This window comes from Phaethon lepturus, unplaced genomic scaffold (genome assembly GCF_000687285.1).
Source record: "Phaethon lepturus isolate BGI_N335 unplaced genomic scaffold, ASM68728v1 scaffold17379, whole genome shotgun sequence".
NCBI lineage: Eukaryota > Metazoa > Chordata > Aves > Phaethontiformes > Phaethontidae > Phaethon > Phaethon lepturus.
In genome coordinates, this window is record NW_010564320.1 from 46578 (window position 1) to 65386 (window position 18809).

Consider the following 18809-nt stretch of genomic DNA (forward strand, 5'->3'; position numbering starts at 1 on the left):
TCAAACTGAAACCCCCTCTTCCAATAACATGCCACAGAAGGATTCTCCCTTCTTTCTGAACCATTCTGCTGTTTCATGTACCTCCGGTGCTTTGGAAGAAAGGATTTCCCAGCCCTTGCCCCCGTCTTTCCAAAACATTCTTACCTTCCTTCATCAATGAAGTCTACTAAAAGTGTGCTGAGGATGAAGACAATGAGGAGAGCGATGAACATGTGGTAGATCGTCCTTATGTGACTCACTTCAAACAGTTCGCTAAAGGAGAGATTGAAATGCTGTCAGGCCATTTGCATAGCACATCACACCTCCAGTATGTTAGCTTTCAAGTGTTTCATGGTAAGGTAACATGACATCACTGCCATCCCAATTCAAAAGAGTGAAAGTAACAATTCAGTCTCTTTCACAATTGAGTGAAAGACAATTTGGGTGCCTGTCTACACAGACACTTCCTTGGTTTATCCTCAGACAAGGGATAATTAGCCATTATCTTAGTGGTACTGAGAGGACTGTAATTAAGGTTTACATTTGGGAAGCCTGCAAGCTGTAGTAGACATGTTTTAGAAAGAAACAGAGAAGCTTAAATGGATTAGTCCACAGGGGTTTGAACATAAGACCGCGGGGGGTGGTGGTGATGTGAGTACCTCAAAGCAAATGCTAGCTAGTTTGCCATCAAGGATGTTTTCAGTCAATTCAATGGAAAACATGAAGTTAAGTTACTCACTCCAAGAGGGACCTCCTGGCAGTAAAGATCTTCCCATGTTCTGGAGGGGCCCTCAAGGTCCTGCAAACAAAGAGGAGAACATTTGAGACAAGAAAGGAAATAAGGCTTCCAGGCAATATAACCTTGTTATAGGAACAGCTTAAAACTGACTTACTTGGCTTTGTGCAGCTCCTTCTCTGAGCAGGAAGCTGGGAAGAGGGAGGCTGAAGATGAGGAATCCAGGAGTGCTGACTTTGCCACCAAACTGTTCACAAACTCTGTGAAGTGACTGTCCACTTCCTTCATGAAAGCTGGCTTCAGTTGCTGACAGCAAAAATAGAGCAGAAAGTTGTTTAATTCTCTGGATACATTTTCATAAAATATTTATATTCCAGGACAGAAGGGAACATCAAGAAAACATTCCTGTACCATCTGCCAGCAGTTGGAGCCAACCTGGACAAGCTTATCCTGGCCAGAGGACTTTGAATAATGTTTATCTTCTCTATCAGATGCAACACAGAGAGGCAAAGTAAACATACTGATCTTCACATGTATGTCTGGAGTGGCAGGCATTTCACATATTTTATGGTGCCAAGAAGGTTGAGCTGAGCTTAATACATGAGCACCAGAAAACAATTTTAACTACAGTTACATCCTTAGCATACAAAACAAGTACAACAAGATTTAATTTTTAGTCCATCTACTGTTACTGAGGGGAAAAATGGACCTTTTCATGCTTGAGGATAAGCAATCACCATTGATCTTTTCATGCATTAACGCAGAAGCGATCTCAATGATGTGAGTGCAGGAAGAAAGACCAAATTTACCCTTCCACCGCTACCATTGTTTGAATAAAAACCTGTCAAGTACCACTGAAATTACAGAACACACAGAAAGTTTTCACTAAAGCAACACAACAGGGTAGCTTTACTAAGCATTAAGACTGAGCAGTGAGAGGGACAAAACTGGTAGGCTGCAAGACTGAAGTACAAGAATTCAGGGGATCAAATATCCCAGTTGAATCTCCTATGCTCCCTTTTCTTCAGACAGCTTTATACAGGTTATCTTTTCTGTTACAGCCAGTTGCGATAAAGTTTTGCCATTTTTTGCATATTCATATTTTTCTTCTCTCAGTTTATTAGACAAAGGCAACTTCTGAAGCATCTCGTTTACTAGAGACCATGACTTCTAAGGATGAGCATCCCCATCTCTACCATCTTTTTGGAAAAATGCACTGATACAGTGCAAAAAAAGGAGATAATCAGCTGTGGATAAAGCATAGGCCACCCTAGTCTGACTGCTTGCTTCACCTGAAAAAGAAGTTTTTTTTCTAGAAAGGAAAGCATTACTTAACCTTCCCAATAGTAAGTTACCCAGACAAGGACTACAATTCATCTTCAAAAGGCAGATGTAAAGTGCTAAGATGTTTTCACATGCCTTTTGTCTTGCCTGAAGACTAGCATGTGTAATTCATTCCTCTATTTTCCTGTCTGCAACATAGTTGGATCTGCTATCGAAAGTTCATGTCATGAGACTAAAAGACCAAAATCTCCCACACCCCATGCAGAGTTTTTGAGCTAGATGCATTTAGAAGAAACTGACACTATAAGGTGTCCAAAGTTTATTTCTGCAGAAAGTGCTATGCTGAGCTCTGGAGAGCTTTTTGCTGTCGTGCAAATTCTCTTATTCTTTATATGCAGAGAGGATCCTGCGATTTGCACTCTGGCGTAAGCATTATTCTTATGACTAAGAAAAAAACAGGCAAAATTAATTCCCTCAAGGAAAGAAAAAAGGCAACTTGTAGTTCACTGCATTTCAGTGAGAACCTTGGGAACATAAAGATCCTAAAATCTCTGACACTTTAGAGTATAGTGATTTATAAGATTTCTGAAAATTTAGTTCCTTAACATTCAGCCCTCCAGATACCAAATGGTTTTACCAATACTTGAGTCTAGTGATGAAGCATGGCTGAAAGCTAACCCCTGAGTTCCTGGACCATAAGCCTTTACAGAATGCTCTGCCAGACAGCCATCATCTGCAGTACAGGAGAGAGAGGCAAGTTTCAAGAAATTACTTCAAAACTAATTGCATACTGTGTTTTGTTTTTTTTATGCAAGTGTTTATTGGCAATATTTGTCTGACCATCCTTTTGTCTGGGATTTTTCATGTTTGTGTCCAGATTCAAGGCCCAAGTCCTTCTACATGATAACTACATATTATTTCATCTAGTAGTCCTACTGATCAGCTGCTTAAGAAACACATATGCTTCCCCGATCACCTTCAGAATTACCAACTGCTACCTACTTTCTAACCTTTAAGGCTGAAAAGTAACAAAATCAAGAAATCCATTTTCAAGGCGGGAAAGAAAGAGCCTAGAATTTGTGCACAAAAACAATGCTTCCTCAAAAAGGCACTAGTGACAGAAGCTCATTTGTCAGTAGGTGTTTATGTATCAGTGCTTAGCTATTATGCTGAAGAAAGCTGGAGCAGCATTGTTTTTGCTAAAAAGGAACAGGGACACGGTCTAAGAAAAGAAGGAAAAGCCAGATACCTGAAACAGGATTTGTTAGATCTAAGCTGCAGCAGTGATATGTTTTGTCTCTTACGCAGACCTCTTTCTACAGCTATGTTTTAAGGAGTCTGATTTCCACTGATGGATACTTGTCATCCACGATACAGCCTTCATTTTTCAAGCATGCTTGGATTTATTTTATAAATCCAAAGACCCAAGCAGACCCAAAAAAGGCTAAGCTAAAAAGCCCCCTCTAGAAGCAAAGCTTTTAGGCTAACAAAAGATACTAATAGAAGATGTGTCCTTACAAAATGCTGCTGTCTAATGCAACAACAGCCAAGCAAGCAAGTTTAACTCTCTGGCAGTAAATACAAGATAATCTGAAGACTGCATAAACCCAAATGACCCTGAAGTCAAGATGCATCAGAACTCTACACTCCTGTTTCACAGTGGCCAGATCCAAAGAGATCTCTTGAAACAGAAGCTGCAGGAGGGGAAGCAGGAGATTAATATTTAACTAAATAAAAACATTTTTTCCCCTATTTGGCAGCTGCCAGTATAGAACAAACAAGCTTCACCAGTGCTTAATGAAACAGAAGCTCTTAGGGGCTGGCTACTCGTAGTTATTGTTTTTCTGGAAGGCAGAGAAGAGGATTGTCTCTTGCAGAGATGTGGATTTGTTCCTTTAAAACAAACAGGAGGAAAAAAAATTACTTGGGTACTTTGGAACCACAACCTGTAACAGAACACACCCATGCTCTCTGGCACAGCCTGCTTTTACAGCATGCATGCACATATTGATACCAAAATAAGTCAAATAGAAATTACTGCTCCTCTTGGGAGTGCTCAGATTTCCATGCCAAACAAAGCACTATTCATTCCTACCAAAACTTGTCATTTTATTTAAAGACTCTCCCCTGCTTTTCAGCCCAATCTCCTCTCAGCAAGTTTAACAGAAATTATTTCCTTAAACTACCTCTTCCCTTTACAGTTAGCAGTCTGATGAGTTAGCCTCCTCCCAATACAACCCTCAGGGGCTGACATCAACATATGCATGTGTTTGGATTAGAAGAGCAGGGTGTCAGTTCTCATTAGATTAAATAAAACATGATACAACCAGAGCACAGACTTTACAGTAATTGTAATTCTGTACAACAAAACTGCACAACATATCGTGCTATATTATCAACTATTACTACTGCCATTCAAAGGGCAATCTACTTGAGCAATTGCCAGAGTAACTGTTAGTGCTCAATAAGCCAAGTGCATTCCACCCAGTCATGAAAGAAATGAGACTCCGGAGAACACACCTCCCACCAGCCTTCACTAGAACAGGGCACAGATATGCAGATGGCTTTGTTGTAGCTTCTCCCAGAGAGCACTTAACCAAGAGTTGCCTAAAGTATGCTTGAAGTCTCAAGCAACGAACTGGGCAGGTCACTCAGCTGTCACCATTAAGTTTTAAACAAAAGAATCACATCATTACAAAACCAAAAAGGGGAGGCAAGTATGAAAAGAATGCTATGCCATAAACAGCAGAAGCTGGTCAATAACTGATTAGAAGTCACAGAAATTTGAGGGAAGTAACCCCTGTAGCTTGCTTAAAGTTGCTAAAGTTCCCAAGCATTTTACTCATCTGACAGATTAGTAATTTCAGTCACTGAAACATGACAACATCCCGCCCTGACCGAGTGACAGAACACACCATTCTCAACTCAGTTTAGGATGAACAAAGGACTAGATTTTCAGACTGGACTGCAGATGCATGAAGGCATCTTATACATGAACAACACCTCGCACCCACAAATCCCCTTTTAAATCAGTGGGAGTTGTCAGTGACCAGCACTTTTCAGAAGTCAAGCATGTGTCTAGACCTCAGATACCTACCCCCTGAAAGGTAAACTGCAATCCAAGCCTTTATTCAGTGGTTCACACAACAAAAGGGCTGGGCATTCCAGGAATTCTCAGGACTTTTGCAGTAGATGGACATTTTTGCTTAGCCTTATAGCAATTATTGTAGCTTTGAGGCACATTAAGCTAATTTGCAAGCCACCTCTGGGTTTAGAACCTGAACTCCCTGCATTGTGGGAGAAACTTCAATAATTAAAGTGCCACTGCTGGTTTTCTTCAGTTCTCTTTGCAGGTAAGGAGTCACTTTGTCTACAAATTACAGTGTCTCAAAGCTGGTGGCCCAGGAAAAGAAATTTAGAAACAAGAGAAGGGCAACGAAGCTGGTGAGGGATCTGGAGCACAAGTCTTACGAGGAGCGGCTGAGGGAACTGGGGTTGTTTAGTCTGGAGAAGAGGAGGCTGAGGGGAGACCTTATTGCTCTCTACAACTACCTGAAAGGGGGTTGTGGCGACGAGGGTGTTGGTCTCTCCTCCCAAGTAACTAGGGATAGGACGAGAGGAAATGGCCTTAAGTTACGCCATTGTAACTCCCCATTGTAAGGGAAGGTTTAGATTGGATATTAGGAAAAATTTCTTCACCGAGAGGGTGGTCAAGCATTGGAACAGGCTGCCCAGGGAGGTGGTGGAGTCACCATCTCTGGAAGTGTTCAAAAAACGTGTGGATGTGGAGCTTCAGCAAACGGTTGGCACTAGATTAATGGTTGGACTTGATGATCTTGAAGACCTTTTCCAACCTTAATGATTCTGTGATTCTGTGAAGAGACATTCCTGAAGAAAGAAATCCAAGATAAAGGTGTACCCTTGCAACCAACTAGTGTTCCATGGAACTTACAAAGCTACGTGTGCTTAACAGTCAAAGTTTTCTCATGCAAACATCTGTTGCCAACAGTGATTTGCAGTGGTTGTTTTATCTGCAGAGAAAAGATGAGGCTTGCTCTATCATGTCCTCTGTAGGAATCATTCAGAGGAGACAACACACAATAAAATTCAGAGCTGACTATCCCTCTAAAGTGCTGAATTTTAAGAGTTTCAGCACAAAAAGCAGTACACCCTTTGCAGAAGACATTTAAATACACTTTAGTTATATCTGTTATAAATTACGTATCACCTACAGAGGTGGAAAAAATGCTTTTAAACAGGAAAACATCTCAAAGGTGCAAGATATTTTTCTCTGTCTTATAAGTATCCACTCCCTAATATTCACATAAGGGTGGCACAATTAGGTTACTTCATCTTTACCGTGGAATTCTCTGCAACAAAATGAAGCAAGAGTGCAGGACGATTTGCCCTGAAGAACATGTGTGCTACAAAACAATGGTTAACAATGAGGGTGCAGTTAATTATTAGCTAACTTCATTTAATTTGGGCATAAATCACCTTAACATAAGCTAAGACAATGCAGGTCACACAGATGCAGACGATGTTAGAAGTATCCAGTGCTATTTTCTTTGAGGATATTGCTCACTGACAAAAAGAGTGAGACCAAGGCTCAGGAAAGTCATCTCCACAGCCAGGGCAACAGAAGCTGTGGGATACAGGTTACACACTGCCCTTTACTCAATGGGTAACAGGACATAGAGCATTTTAAAGACCGAACATGCAAGCAGGCTAGCTGATAATCACACCGCCAGAAGTTAGTGTCGAAGGAAGTTCCGTTTTATTTACAGGCCTCAAAGTTCATTCTTATCTTTGGACTTCAACATATTGGGGTCAAGTAAGACAGAACGGCTATTGATAATATTACCTCTCTTGTGCAAAGTCAGAAGAGAGGAGGAGGAGAGAAAGAGGGCTGTATAAAAGTCACCGTGCTCAAGCTATGACTGAAGAGGGATATTTGTGTTCCAGGACTAGTGACTCTCTAAAAGACACTCAGGGTCAATCATCCCGCTCCTCCCCACAAGCAACCATTACAGTGTATTTACCTCAGCTTCTGCTATTAGCTGCATTTTCCTTGTTATCGCATGGTCGACATCAACCCGGCCTAAGGAAGGAAAGCAAATATTTAACATTTGCATTTTCAGTGATGCGAGCTGCATGTCTGAAAACACAGAAAGCACAACATACAGCAGCTTGGTCGCTGATTTTTCATTAGCACTTCTGACTTCTAATAAGGTCCCAGTAAATTCAAAACTAAGCTGCAGGAAATTCATAAGCTCTGACTAAGTATTTTAAACAGCCATTTAGGATCACAGCACTATAAGGCAGTCAACAGCTGATAACATGGTGGATTTTTGAAAGCTTTATTTTCCATCAGCAACTCTGCAAATCTTCTCAAGGTCCCTAAACATATTCAGCCTTGAAGCAGCAATTAGAACAACCCTTCGAAGGCCATATCCAAGAATGCTGATCTTTTATCAGAGGTTTATCTTACGCGCAGAGAACTAGATGTAAGATTAGGTTGTCTGGAGGTCTCTATGTTCTCAATAGACAAGGCAGTCAAGTCACAACTACCTGTAAAATAACATAACCAGCTCTGAAGACAGGCTAAGTGGCAAGTTGGAAAGTTAACCAGCATTCAAACCTGGCTACTCCCACTCCTTTTATGCCCCAGGAGAAGTCCTAGATATCAGTCTGGCTGTATTCCTCAGCATTTCATCACTCAAGCAAGCAGTCAGGTCTAACCATGCCATGAACATCATATGACTTTTATCATTACTAATACCATTGGCTCATATGTAATGCCTCAAACATCACCTTTCTTTTGCATAAAGAACTATAAAGATCTGAGATGCCTCTATTACATCAAGCTGAACATACACAAATCAGACATTTTAGACTAGTTGACTTTTAAGACAAGGTTTGTCTGCAATGGTTCTAGAGTGCTGGCAAGCCAGCTGGTGTTTCACTTCTCCAATAAGAACTACGACACAGAAGATAAAGTTACTTAAAACAGAGAGTCTTGCATGTGAAGGAAAAGCAAGATTAAAGCAGCAATATCCACACCCCTAAAATATTAGTCAGGGTGAAAAGGTAGCAGCAAACCTTGCCTTGTGCATGTCCTTTGGCAATTCTAGCTACAATAGTACCGTACACAGTAACACATGGCTAGCATTACAAGTCACACGTTCAGCATCTAAGACAATATTACCACTTTTAGAAAAAGAGGGTGCTGAACTGATTTTTAGTAATGTTTCCAGTGAAGCATGAGCTAACAGATTTGCAGGAGAGGTGTCAATGGTGTTCTGCTGTGTGACAAGACGACAGATTCATAGTAATATCACGGTTCATAATGCAGTCTGCTTGTCTTTTCCTCCTTCTATGTGCGCAGCCTACGCACGCAAACTGCACACTGTGTTAACAGAAGCAAGTGCTTCTTTGATGCACACTAGTCTGAGGGTGCTCTTATGAGCAACCAGCTGTTAGAAGTTTAGATAGACCTGCTTCAGAGATGACTCCAATTCCAATACTAGAGAGGAGTTAAATGAAACAAGAAACTTTATCTTCAATGAAGCTATGCTCAGTTGTTAGCGTTTAATTCCACCCTCCCCCCCAATGGAGCAGAAAGATTGGTTTTTGTCTATAATAACTGGTACACAAGCTATAGACTTACATACAGACCAGCAACAACAGCCTATTACTTAGCAGTCTTGTAATGCAACAACGAACAAAGAAACTGTGTAAGACCATGAATTTTGAGCTGCATGCAAAGATAAATTTTTACAAAAATAGAATTCCTGGTTGCTAAGCATCTCACCTCCGAGACAAAAAAATTACCTCAGCATTTAAGCTTGTCATGCTGTTACACTTGCCGAACAGCAGCAGTTTGGAAATTAACTCAAGGGTGTAAGATGCCATTAGAGTCCCTTGTCCTACTCAGCTTGTGCACTTTGCTGGTCTCAAATGGATTCCCCTCTCCCCCTCACAATAAATTAAAAAAAACCCCAACACTCAACCAGTTCCACAAGCCACAGAACTGTATGCCCTTCATATCATCTCAATGGCTCTACTCCCTCACAGTGCCACTCCGCAATTGCATTCATAGCCCTCTTCCCCCATTACTACTACGCTAAGAACCATCTTGTACTTTCCCACTAGAAAGCAGACCAGAGTTGTTGAGCTCAAAGCACAACTAACCTTTTCCTGCAAAAAGTTAAGAAGTTGTGTCTCTTACTCAGCTGCCAGTCTTCAAGACTCTATCAAGTTTGCCTGAAGCCATCCAACGCAGCCAAAGAGGGAAGGACACATGAGACTTAAGGGATTGCACTATCTCCTTTGTAAGCTAAGCTAAAAATAAATAACTACTGCTTTGACCACATATTTCCTGTCAGATCTTGCATTTAAAGCCTCAGTTATTATAAATACCCAGGAGTGGCTCACTTTGGAAATAAAACACCCTTTTTGACTTACAAGGCCTTAAAGATGGATATAATTTTACAGATACCTTACATACAGCTTTAATGGTTGTACAGGAAATGAGGCCAGTCTCTGACCTGCTGACACTGCAATTGCTGAATTGTATGCAGTGTCTCTCCTGCCACTTTATTCACCCAAACACCAGTGTGCATGCACAGACTAGACTAGAAAGACAGCATCTTTTAAAGGCTTTAAAATCAAAATCTCCATGTCTATTATATGCATCTCATAAAACAAAGTAAAACCACCTGTAAGCTTGTTGCTCCTTTTCCAGAACAAAGGGTCTCCTGCAGAAGAAAACCTACCCCAAAACAACTCATTCTGCTTTGTTCCATCGCCCCATAAACTCAGGCTGCGTCACAAGGCAGATAGCAGAGAATGCATAACTCATCATCTTCTTGAATCATTCATCTTCTGTTGTGCAAGCTCCTATTTATGTCCTGTGAGGTCATTCAAGAAGAGAATCATCACATGATTTGGAGTCTAAAAACAATTGTGCACTGCTGAAGTCTAAATCTTCATTTTCCTTTGACACTGAAAATGAAGACTGGATCCCCCTGTATCATTTTGGGATTGCAACATCATTACAAAAAAGGACTCAAGGCTGCATAAGCACATCTTTGCATTTAAAGCAAGATGGGATTTGCCTTAAGAAAATGGGAAATATATTTAAAGTCATGAGGAAGAACATCTTTGAAGGCCAGTATGAAATAGTAGCAAGTTTCACAGGAGACAGGAGCAGGGTTTGCTTTGAAAGAGCTTTGCTTACAGGCAGAAGTTTTCACCTAATGGGAGTTGTGTTCACTTCCCAAAGACACTGATAAGACCTTTACCTGGCTGACCACTTGTCTTGGGCTTGTAGAAACTTGTAGGATGTGACACCCCTGCACAGCCCAAACTCAAAGCAGGTTCAAAAATCAGAAGACAAAAAACCTGAGCAATTTAAATGTAAGCTTTGTTTCCACAGGAAACCAGGCTAATAAAAGATCACCTGAAGATTGAGAAAGCTTCTTATTGTTGAAAACTTGAGCAACTTGAGTTTCACAACAGATTTATGAACATTTCGGATGTCATTGTCCCTTTTTCAACCTACTCTTGTACATGTTACAGATAAGTGACATTTGAGATGAGTAGAGAAGCATCCCATTCACACCATCTGTTAGTGTTGCAGCTTGGGATCCAACAAAAACAGCTTCTACGTAAGACACTAGCCAACACCCTATTAAGCAAGCTCACAAAAATTAACTGCGTTCAACAGCATTCATTTTATTTAACCGATAGAGTCTGTGATTACCACCAGGGCCACAAGCGGGAATAAGTCATGTGAGTAAAGCTGTGGCTTGTGTGCAGTGTTACAGTTCCAGCCCATAATGACTTCACCAGCCACAGAAGCTGCCTGCAGCCCAGCACTCTGAGCCATTGCCACTCAAAACTGTTCCTGCACTGTGGCAGTAAGTTTATTACTGAGCAGTTAGAAAAACCCAGGAAGACTAATGCGATCTAAATTCCTGCACAGCATTCAAGACAAAAATGCCTCTTTGCAGAAAAGCTAAGAAAAGCACACAAACAAACTTCAGTTTATTGCCACACGTACTTAAAAAAAGACACTTCTCAGAACAACCAAGCACATCACTCACAGTTCAGATGCATTCTCGTCTAATGATGTCAGGATCTGTTTAGTTTCAGGATCTTCATGGAAAGTTACAGATACAAACTGTACCCAATACTGCCCTTCTCTAAAAGGGTTTAAAAATACTACCTTCATTATTTCTTGATCAGACAACTTCCCATTCAAGAGGTTAAAGCAACATAGGCGGAAGGATTTCATTACTGTCAGATATCTGGATTCAAAGGCTCCCTCTCTAAAAACACTGAAGATGTTAAAGCCAACCTAGTGCAAGGTTACTGTAAAGAAGCGAAGTCTTCCATATCTGGTACAATACAACATACGTTAATGATTTGATGCTAATAAAATTACCCTGTCAGAAGGTAAGGCTATTTGGCCACTCAGCAAAGAGAGGCAAATTATGACTAGATTGCTCCCAGAGCTCAGCTGATCTGCTTAAAGAATGCACAGGCCATAGGTCACTGCCCTGCAGTTGGGCAAGGAATTCAGTTAAAAAGTCAAGTCTGCAGGGACATGGGACCCAAACAGCCTCTCCACTAGCAGGAGGAAACACCAGCATTCTCTATGCCATGCTAGTATGTCCACAGGCTCTTCAGAAGAAACTGCTCAGCCTTCTCCAAACCTATGAGTTGCAAAACATGAGTGCCTAAAATTACCAGAATCCACCTAGTCTCAGCCAAGACAGCTCTGTGTGATCCATCTCTCTGGAACACATCCAAGAAACTCAATTCAAGCAGCTCAATCCCAAGTTTATTAATCTGTAAGAAATAGCTTGTTGATGCAACGAACACTTATTGTTGAGTCAGACAGCAAACCCTAAAGCTTTCCAAACTGCTTCCTTGTTTCAGAGCTCCCTCCTCCTACAACTATCAGTAGGCACACACACAATTCATGCAACTTCATGAACTTTTTCACTGAGAATGATCAATAATAACCTCTTCACTGGAAGATAGCAACCCCTTTCTAAGAGGGGTTACTAAACAGGCTTACTCACAGCAAACAAAGATATGCCACACAGCTTGTTTGCAGATCAGTCTCTGGAGACACTTCTAATCTTCTGATTTCTGAGGAAACAAGGGCAGACTCCAAACCCATCAGTTTTTACTGTTTTGAATGCTCTAATCTTAGCATTTTGGCAGCACTCAGATGCACGCTTAAGAGCCATGTCCTCTCTAACCTTTTAAGATCTGCCCATGCAGTTTCTATTATCCTCATTCCAGGTAAGTTTTCCTGCAACCAGTACTGCCCGATATCAATATCCCATTAAGCAGAACAGTTTTATATTTATTTATGTATCTCCATCTGAAAACATCTAAGTCTAATCTTATTAAGGAAGCACGGCTTTTGACAGGGGATTATTGCTGCTTAGATCACCTGCTGACTCTATGCCAGTACCAAATGAGTAATTTAATTACGGAGCCAATTCAAGGAGGAGAAGTGATATATGAGACTAAAGTTCAGCTTACAGAACGAATGATACAAGTTACAAACACATCAGACGGAAGAGTTCTTCTGGCAATCTCAAAGCTACGAATATTTCCACCGTGCTACTAATTTGGGGGTACCTGAGTACAAACTATTCAGTCTTAGAACACAAGCAATGACACAGTCTTCAGAAGCATTGATGAGGCAAGGAAAAAATAACTTAAACTATACAAAATGGAAAAGTCAGACCTAAATATAGCTCTAAAGCCAAGAAATGGATTAAAATTATTCCTCTAAGTAAGTTCAGATCAGCCAGTGCATTTGAGTTTTAATGAAGAAATGATTAATGGCCTAGCAGTTTCTGTAGAAAGTTCACACACTTCTGGAAGCAAGTCAATTGGCCCTTGACACATTAGCTCATAAGTTAAAAAGCAGATTGTGTTTGCTAATCAGGGAGGATCAAGGGTGGGAAATCACATTAGCAATTTATTTTTTCTACAGAAATAATTGCAACAAAGACACCACATGTTTACTTGCATGCAAGATACTGTCTTGACCAGGTGAGAATCCCTTGACTGCAATAATCATGCATCTTGTCTAAAATACAGCACAACACCCACTGTTAAGATGTTAAGAGGATGTTGCCAGACATAGCAGCCTCATGCTGCCTTTGTATACATCAGGACTAATGCCTTAGAAACAGCTGTTCAGAAGTGAACATCAAGGACAAAAGAAAGTAAGAAAAGAAGTCTATGGCTACTCCCTTTCAGAAATTCTTCAACCTCTGCTGTGCTTTCACAGAAAGCCCTACCTACTTACGCAAGCATGCTGGACTACATAAAGAGGCCACTGTCTGGATCATGTCAACACTTCAGCTTTGTAAAGCTTCAACCTTTGTGCCACAAAGACACTGATCTAACCCCACTGTACGGAGGGATTCCTAACCAGAGGGATGCATCTCCCTCCTGGGCCTATAATGTGGTCAGGCATCAGACTCATGCCTCCTACCTCCCTGTGGCGTTCCTGTTGTCCCCATCACTGCGCTGAGCAAAGAGAGTCTGCAAAAACTGGTAACCCTTAAGTCATTCTGGCACTTCTGCTGAATTGGCAGCAACCCTGGAAGGTGAGAGGCACCTAATCTTAACTAACCAGGATTCCTCCCAGCTGCCCTTGCTGTTCTTCACTGCAGTTTGTACCATATTAAAAGACACTGCATTGTTCTAAGCCATCCCACCAGGTACGCATACATGCATGAAAGCTCACTACACTTACAAGAGATCTATCCCAGAATGTTTACTTGCCAAGCACCTACAGTATCTCACCTGCAGTGAGTACCTCTGCACATCCCAGAGGTATTAAAATGAAAGGCTTTTAAAGACATGCACACCCACCTATAAAGTGCTAATTATCACAGCTATATTTATTCTTCACTCGCAAGCTTGCAAGAACTCAAATTCATGCATAACAGTTAAGAGGTTTCCATAGATAAAAGGGTTTAGAAGCAGACTTCTACCCATCACACCTGTATTCCAATAGCCATCAACTCCTTGCAATTTTCTCAAAACAGCATTAATGGAACAGTTCCATTTGATTCAATTAAAACAATGGTACCCCAACAGCTTAAAATCCCAGTTCTCTAGGTAGTCTGCGGGATGGCTTCCTCTCCAACGTGTTTTTTGCAAGAAGAAATCTGACTTGTCCTAAACTTAAATTTGCTCCAACTCCCATTTCAGTTGAAAGAAGTACTATGAAATAGTGACAATATTCAGAAGTGTACCAGTAAGAATTATCTCCTTGAGTTACTGGCGCCAGGGTTTTGGAACTTAAACTCACGTGGCACATTGTGATAAACTGGTTTAGCTTTTTGCTTATTCTGTCTCCCAAAGAGAAAGGAAACAAGCTGCAATTTCTTTGCTAACCTCCTTATCACTGGGCTGGAATGTGGTACAACATAACCCAGGAGGCTGAGACAGTCACAGTGTTCATACAGTCCACAGGCAAAACCACTCAAGCTGCGCCACAACTGTCCCTGCAAATCAAAGGACAGGACATAGGAAGCAGCAACCCTTCCACAAAGCCAGCTAGAAGCCGTGTTACTTTTAAGGTGACCACAATATAAATGAATACAAACCCAACTATTTATTGTTCTATTACACCTTTCAAGGCAGCCAAGGTTGAGACTGGATAGAAGGGAGCCGATCTGACATTGAGAGCCCCTCAGGAGCAGAGAATCATTCTTTGTGGCATCCTACCTCCACCTGTCTGTCAGGATGGATACATCAGCTTAGCCCAGTATGTTAAAGACCATTTTGTTCAATCCTGAGGAAGCCACATACTTAAAGCTTGTAAAGGGAACAAGATGAAGGCCTCAGAAAAAGCGTTTACCAGGATTACTCAAAATTGTTGTCAAGATGCATTTGCACCACTTACAGCATTAACACCTCTCCTTCTCACCATGCACATTTCTCCTGTGACAATCAATCACTTTCTTTACTCTAGATCCCTGTAAGCACTATAGTACACAGCCCCCAAGGGAAAATTCTGCAGGACAGCACTCCAAACAACCTAAACCTGCCGAAGAAGTGCGGTTGGTACACAGGGAGCTTCACCTAGGCAGCCTTTCTATGAGCAGAAAAGCTGAAATGAAAGAGCAAAGAGGCAAGAGCCATGAGCTAGAAAGGCCACCTTAGAGGAGATCACATGTGAGAGATGCAACTAATCCCGAGCAAAAGAATCTCACCATTGCTTGAGTTTTGAAATGACCTCTCGTTCTCATGTCTCCTCCGCACTTCTTCATTCTCAGGGGTCTTGCGGGTTGTAGTGGAGCCAGACTGGCGTTTTCTTACACAGTCTTCCCCTGCCATTGTTGCCTAGCTAGACCAGAAAAGTATAGCAGATAATTAATGACAAAGAAACAAATCTATTCTTTAAATTGTTCAATAATAAATTTACATAGCCTTCTTTACTCCCTCCATTATGAATTCAGAGCAAGGGTAGGGGAAATTAAGCACACACTTGCATTAGCCATTTACTGCGGGTCACACTTCCTCTCCCTTACTACAAGCAGCAAGGGAACAAAGTAACCATGCAAGTTCACCCACCACTACCAAAATACCTCCCCGCAGCTCCCTCCTTTCCCCATAGACCTTCTAAGTATTTAAACTTACTTAAGCCTTTGTGAAATTGTTAAAAGGCCAAAAAGCCCTTGCAAGTGCTTGCCAATAGTCAGTCGGACAGCAAAATTTGTCTTCCGAGAGATCTGGCAGGTTTGCTTTGCAGAATCACCCGCATTATTTTGCCTGAGCCAAGCCCCTTCCCGTCAAGTTTTCAGTGCTTACTGAAAGAGCAGCTTCCTCAATAGATCCTTGTACTCTACTTGGCCAGACAACAGTTGCATTGCAAACCACGGAAAAACAGGAAGAGAGAATCAGGTTTGAACCACACCAGATTCAATGACAAAGGTCACTGCTGGGGACAGAGCTGCTAGTAGGGAACACCTGAAGCACCACAGCCAGGCTGAAAACAAAAAATTCTCAGTTATTAAGCAGGGGAGAAGGAGATTCTGATCTGGTCACAAAGTGACATTCCAGTACACTCTCCAAGAAATTCAGCTCAAGCAGCTCTTGGAGATGTAGCTGTAATCAGGGACGATTTTCAGAACTGGACTCCCAGGAAACAACATGGGAGGGCACAAGGCGTGCATGTAACCAGATTTTCAAACTAACGCTTCTCCTTTTTGATATATTTTTTTCACCTTGGCACAAACTCTTAAACAGACATGTGTTTTGCTGCTAGTGCACAGAATACATGCACCAGCACAGATGAGCTGTTAGAGGCAGGCAAGGAAAATTTATGTGCTTGTAGAAAAGCTAAGAAGGCAGAACATAATTATTTCAGGATGGATTTCCTCAGAATACTGAGGCCAGCACTTCTGGAAAAGGGAAATAAGACTTATGATCAGACGTTTTCAGGTCTTGGCTTCCTGTGTTTGTCCCTCCAGTAGAGCAGTCTACCATTCTCCTTTTGGGCACCACAGCTGGGGTGGGGGGGGGGGGCTAACAGAAAGGAGTTAAAAATAAAGTGTTTCAGGATGAGGGAAGGAAAAAATCATGCATGAGAGGGTAAAAAAAAGTTAAAGCAATTAACTTAAAGAGTAATTCAATTCAGATAGGCTAAGTGACAATAACAAAGCCTTTTTCACACCAAAACAAGAACTGTGCTAGGGGAAAATATATGAAAACAAAAATTTTCCTAGTTTAGTTTCCACATAAAGAGAGGTACAAGATAACAGTACCTAAGCAACTATCAGAACATCAGTGCATAAAGAAGGCATCAAACCTTCCCTCTAATCTCTGCTAGAACTAAATCAGTTGTGACACAATGCCAGGGTAACTCCAAAATGTTCACTATCCTCTTCACTGAGGGAAATCACTCCTCACAATTAGTAAACAGTCACTCTGTACACCCTGCTCTGGGCACTTGCAGAACATCTAGAACCACAAATGCCTCCCATTATCAGATTTCCCAGCAGAAACTCCCCGAGTTTTATAGGCACGACTGCGTTATGGTACTTGTAAGAAGTCTCAGAAACCTTGAGTTTCCCCATCTTCCCTTTTGAAACTTTGGTAATTATAAGCATGCCTTAGGAGCAAAGCAACACCCTATAGGAAGTACATCTGTGCATTTCAAAAGCCTTGGTAGCACAGTGAGGGCATATTTTCTACCTCCAATACTGCTTATGCTAAATAATAACCTTATCCCAAACACCTTTCAGAGCTCCAAGGTTTTCCTTTGGCCCTTGGGCATGGTGTGAACCAGCAGACCCGGTGTGCTACCTCCAGGGTATCAGCAGAGCTCTTCATGAACTAGGCAGGTATGTGGTGGTGCATCCCCCTGCCTCCTTCACCTTCTACCTGGGCTGCTCTAAGTTACCTGACAAGCCTTGGCCTCTGAACAAAGCGTTTGGCGGTTGCGAGCCCCTCAACCACACCAAGCACTCTTGTGTAGCCAAGGAGAACAGCACTGAGTGTATCAGGGACTGATCACCTAAACAAGGTACAGAACAAGAACAGAACTAATCAATTATCTCCATTGAGAAACCACCTGCCTGGATTGTGGAAACTCACTGATGTCTAAAGTCAACCACCTCCCAGTCCTATAAATAGTGGTCCCAAGTAAGATCTTTTGAGCCTTCCTGGACTGCAGCAGGCTGCAACCAGCATCTCCCTCTGAGCAGGACACCTCTCAAGAGTCCGTGAACCCTCAAGTTCGCAATCAACTCAGAGGCTCGACTGTGCACCTGTTGAGCAACGCAAAGCGTCCGACATGAGTCAGAGGGGGATATTTAATAGGTACCTTTGCACATATCTGTCTCTTTTCTCTACATCTCTTTATATGACTCTATCTCTACACTGACGTGTGTGTGATTAAGGAATCTTAGGAAGTTTAGGTTTATTATGCTGCTAAGTTTTATATAATTCGATACTGTGATTTATCTCAATATTGTTAGTGAATTTGATCGCTTTTATTTTGTATCACATTGTTGCCATCCCAAAGTTACACCAAGCACAACATGTGTCACTACACCAGAATCCCTGATACCCCATCCCTTTAGTCATAAACTGTTGACCAAGTCTGGGACTAGGAGTGGATTCAGCTGCACCTAGACTCTTCTGTGAGAAGAAGTTTAGAAATCAAAGGGGTCCACTCTGAACCTCGTGACTCAACGGGAGGACATTCCTTTACTTCCTTTACCTAACCTTAGTCATAAACCGTTGACCAAGTCTGGGACTAAGGGTGGATTTTGGTCCAGTCTGAACCTCGTGACTCATCGGGAGGGTCTCCCCTACTTTCTCTCAATATCCACATTAACTCGATTTGATATATGAGTAAATCATTCTCATTTAACTGTAATTTGGTTTCTCTCTGTACACCTTTTCCACGTTAAAAAAGTAACAGAGTGGACCTTGCCATCGAATTCTGTTAAATCGTGCTTTTTACAAATTTATGTTAAAATCATTCGCTTTCTGCTATCTTTGGCCATGATTCTTTAAGCGGCCTAAATTATTCATTCGCGACAAGGTACCAAAACAAAGTTAAGGTCATCCCACAGCTCACCCGCCACGCGAAAAACACTCAGCAGGGGGAAAACAACAACCAAAAAAAAGAAAAAAAACCCACAACAAAACAAAACACCGAAACCTGCAGATAGCAATGGAAACTGCTTAAAGCACTGCCGAGGCTCCGGGCACACCCGAGACCACGAATTCAGCTCCCTTCTCCACT

General features: G+C 41.7%; 1 protein-coding gene across 1 annotated transcript in view; it reads right to left on the reverse strand.

The window, feature by feature from the left end:
- The window catches only part of SOAT1 (sterol O-acyltransferase 1), a 25152-nt gene extending 9762 nt beyond the window's left edge, over positions 1-15390 (reverse strand). Inside the window, exons 1-5 of the mRNA XM_010294850.1 lie at positions 15265-15390; positions 7042-7100; positions 873-1021; positions 719-778; positions 145-252 (exon numbers count right to left, since the gene is read on the reverse strand). Coding sequence (XP_010293152.1) covers positions 145-252; positions 719-778; positions 873-1021; positions 7042-7100; positions 15265-15388 — 500 coding nt within the window. The 5' untranslated portion in view covers positions 15389-15390. The remainder of the gene's footprint in view (positions 1-144; positions 253-718; positions 779-872; positions 1022-7041; positions 7101-15264) is intronic.
- Between the last annotated feature and the right edge of the window lie 3419 nt (positions 15391-18809).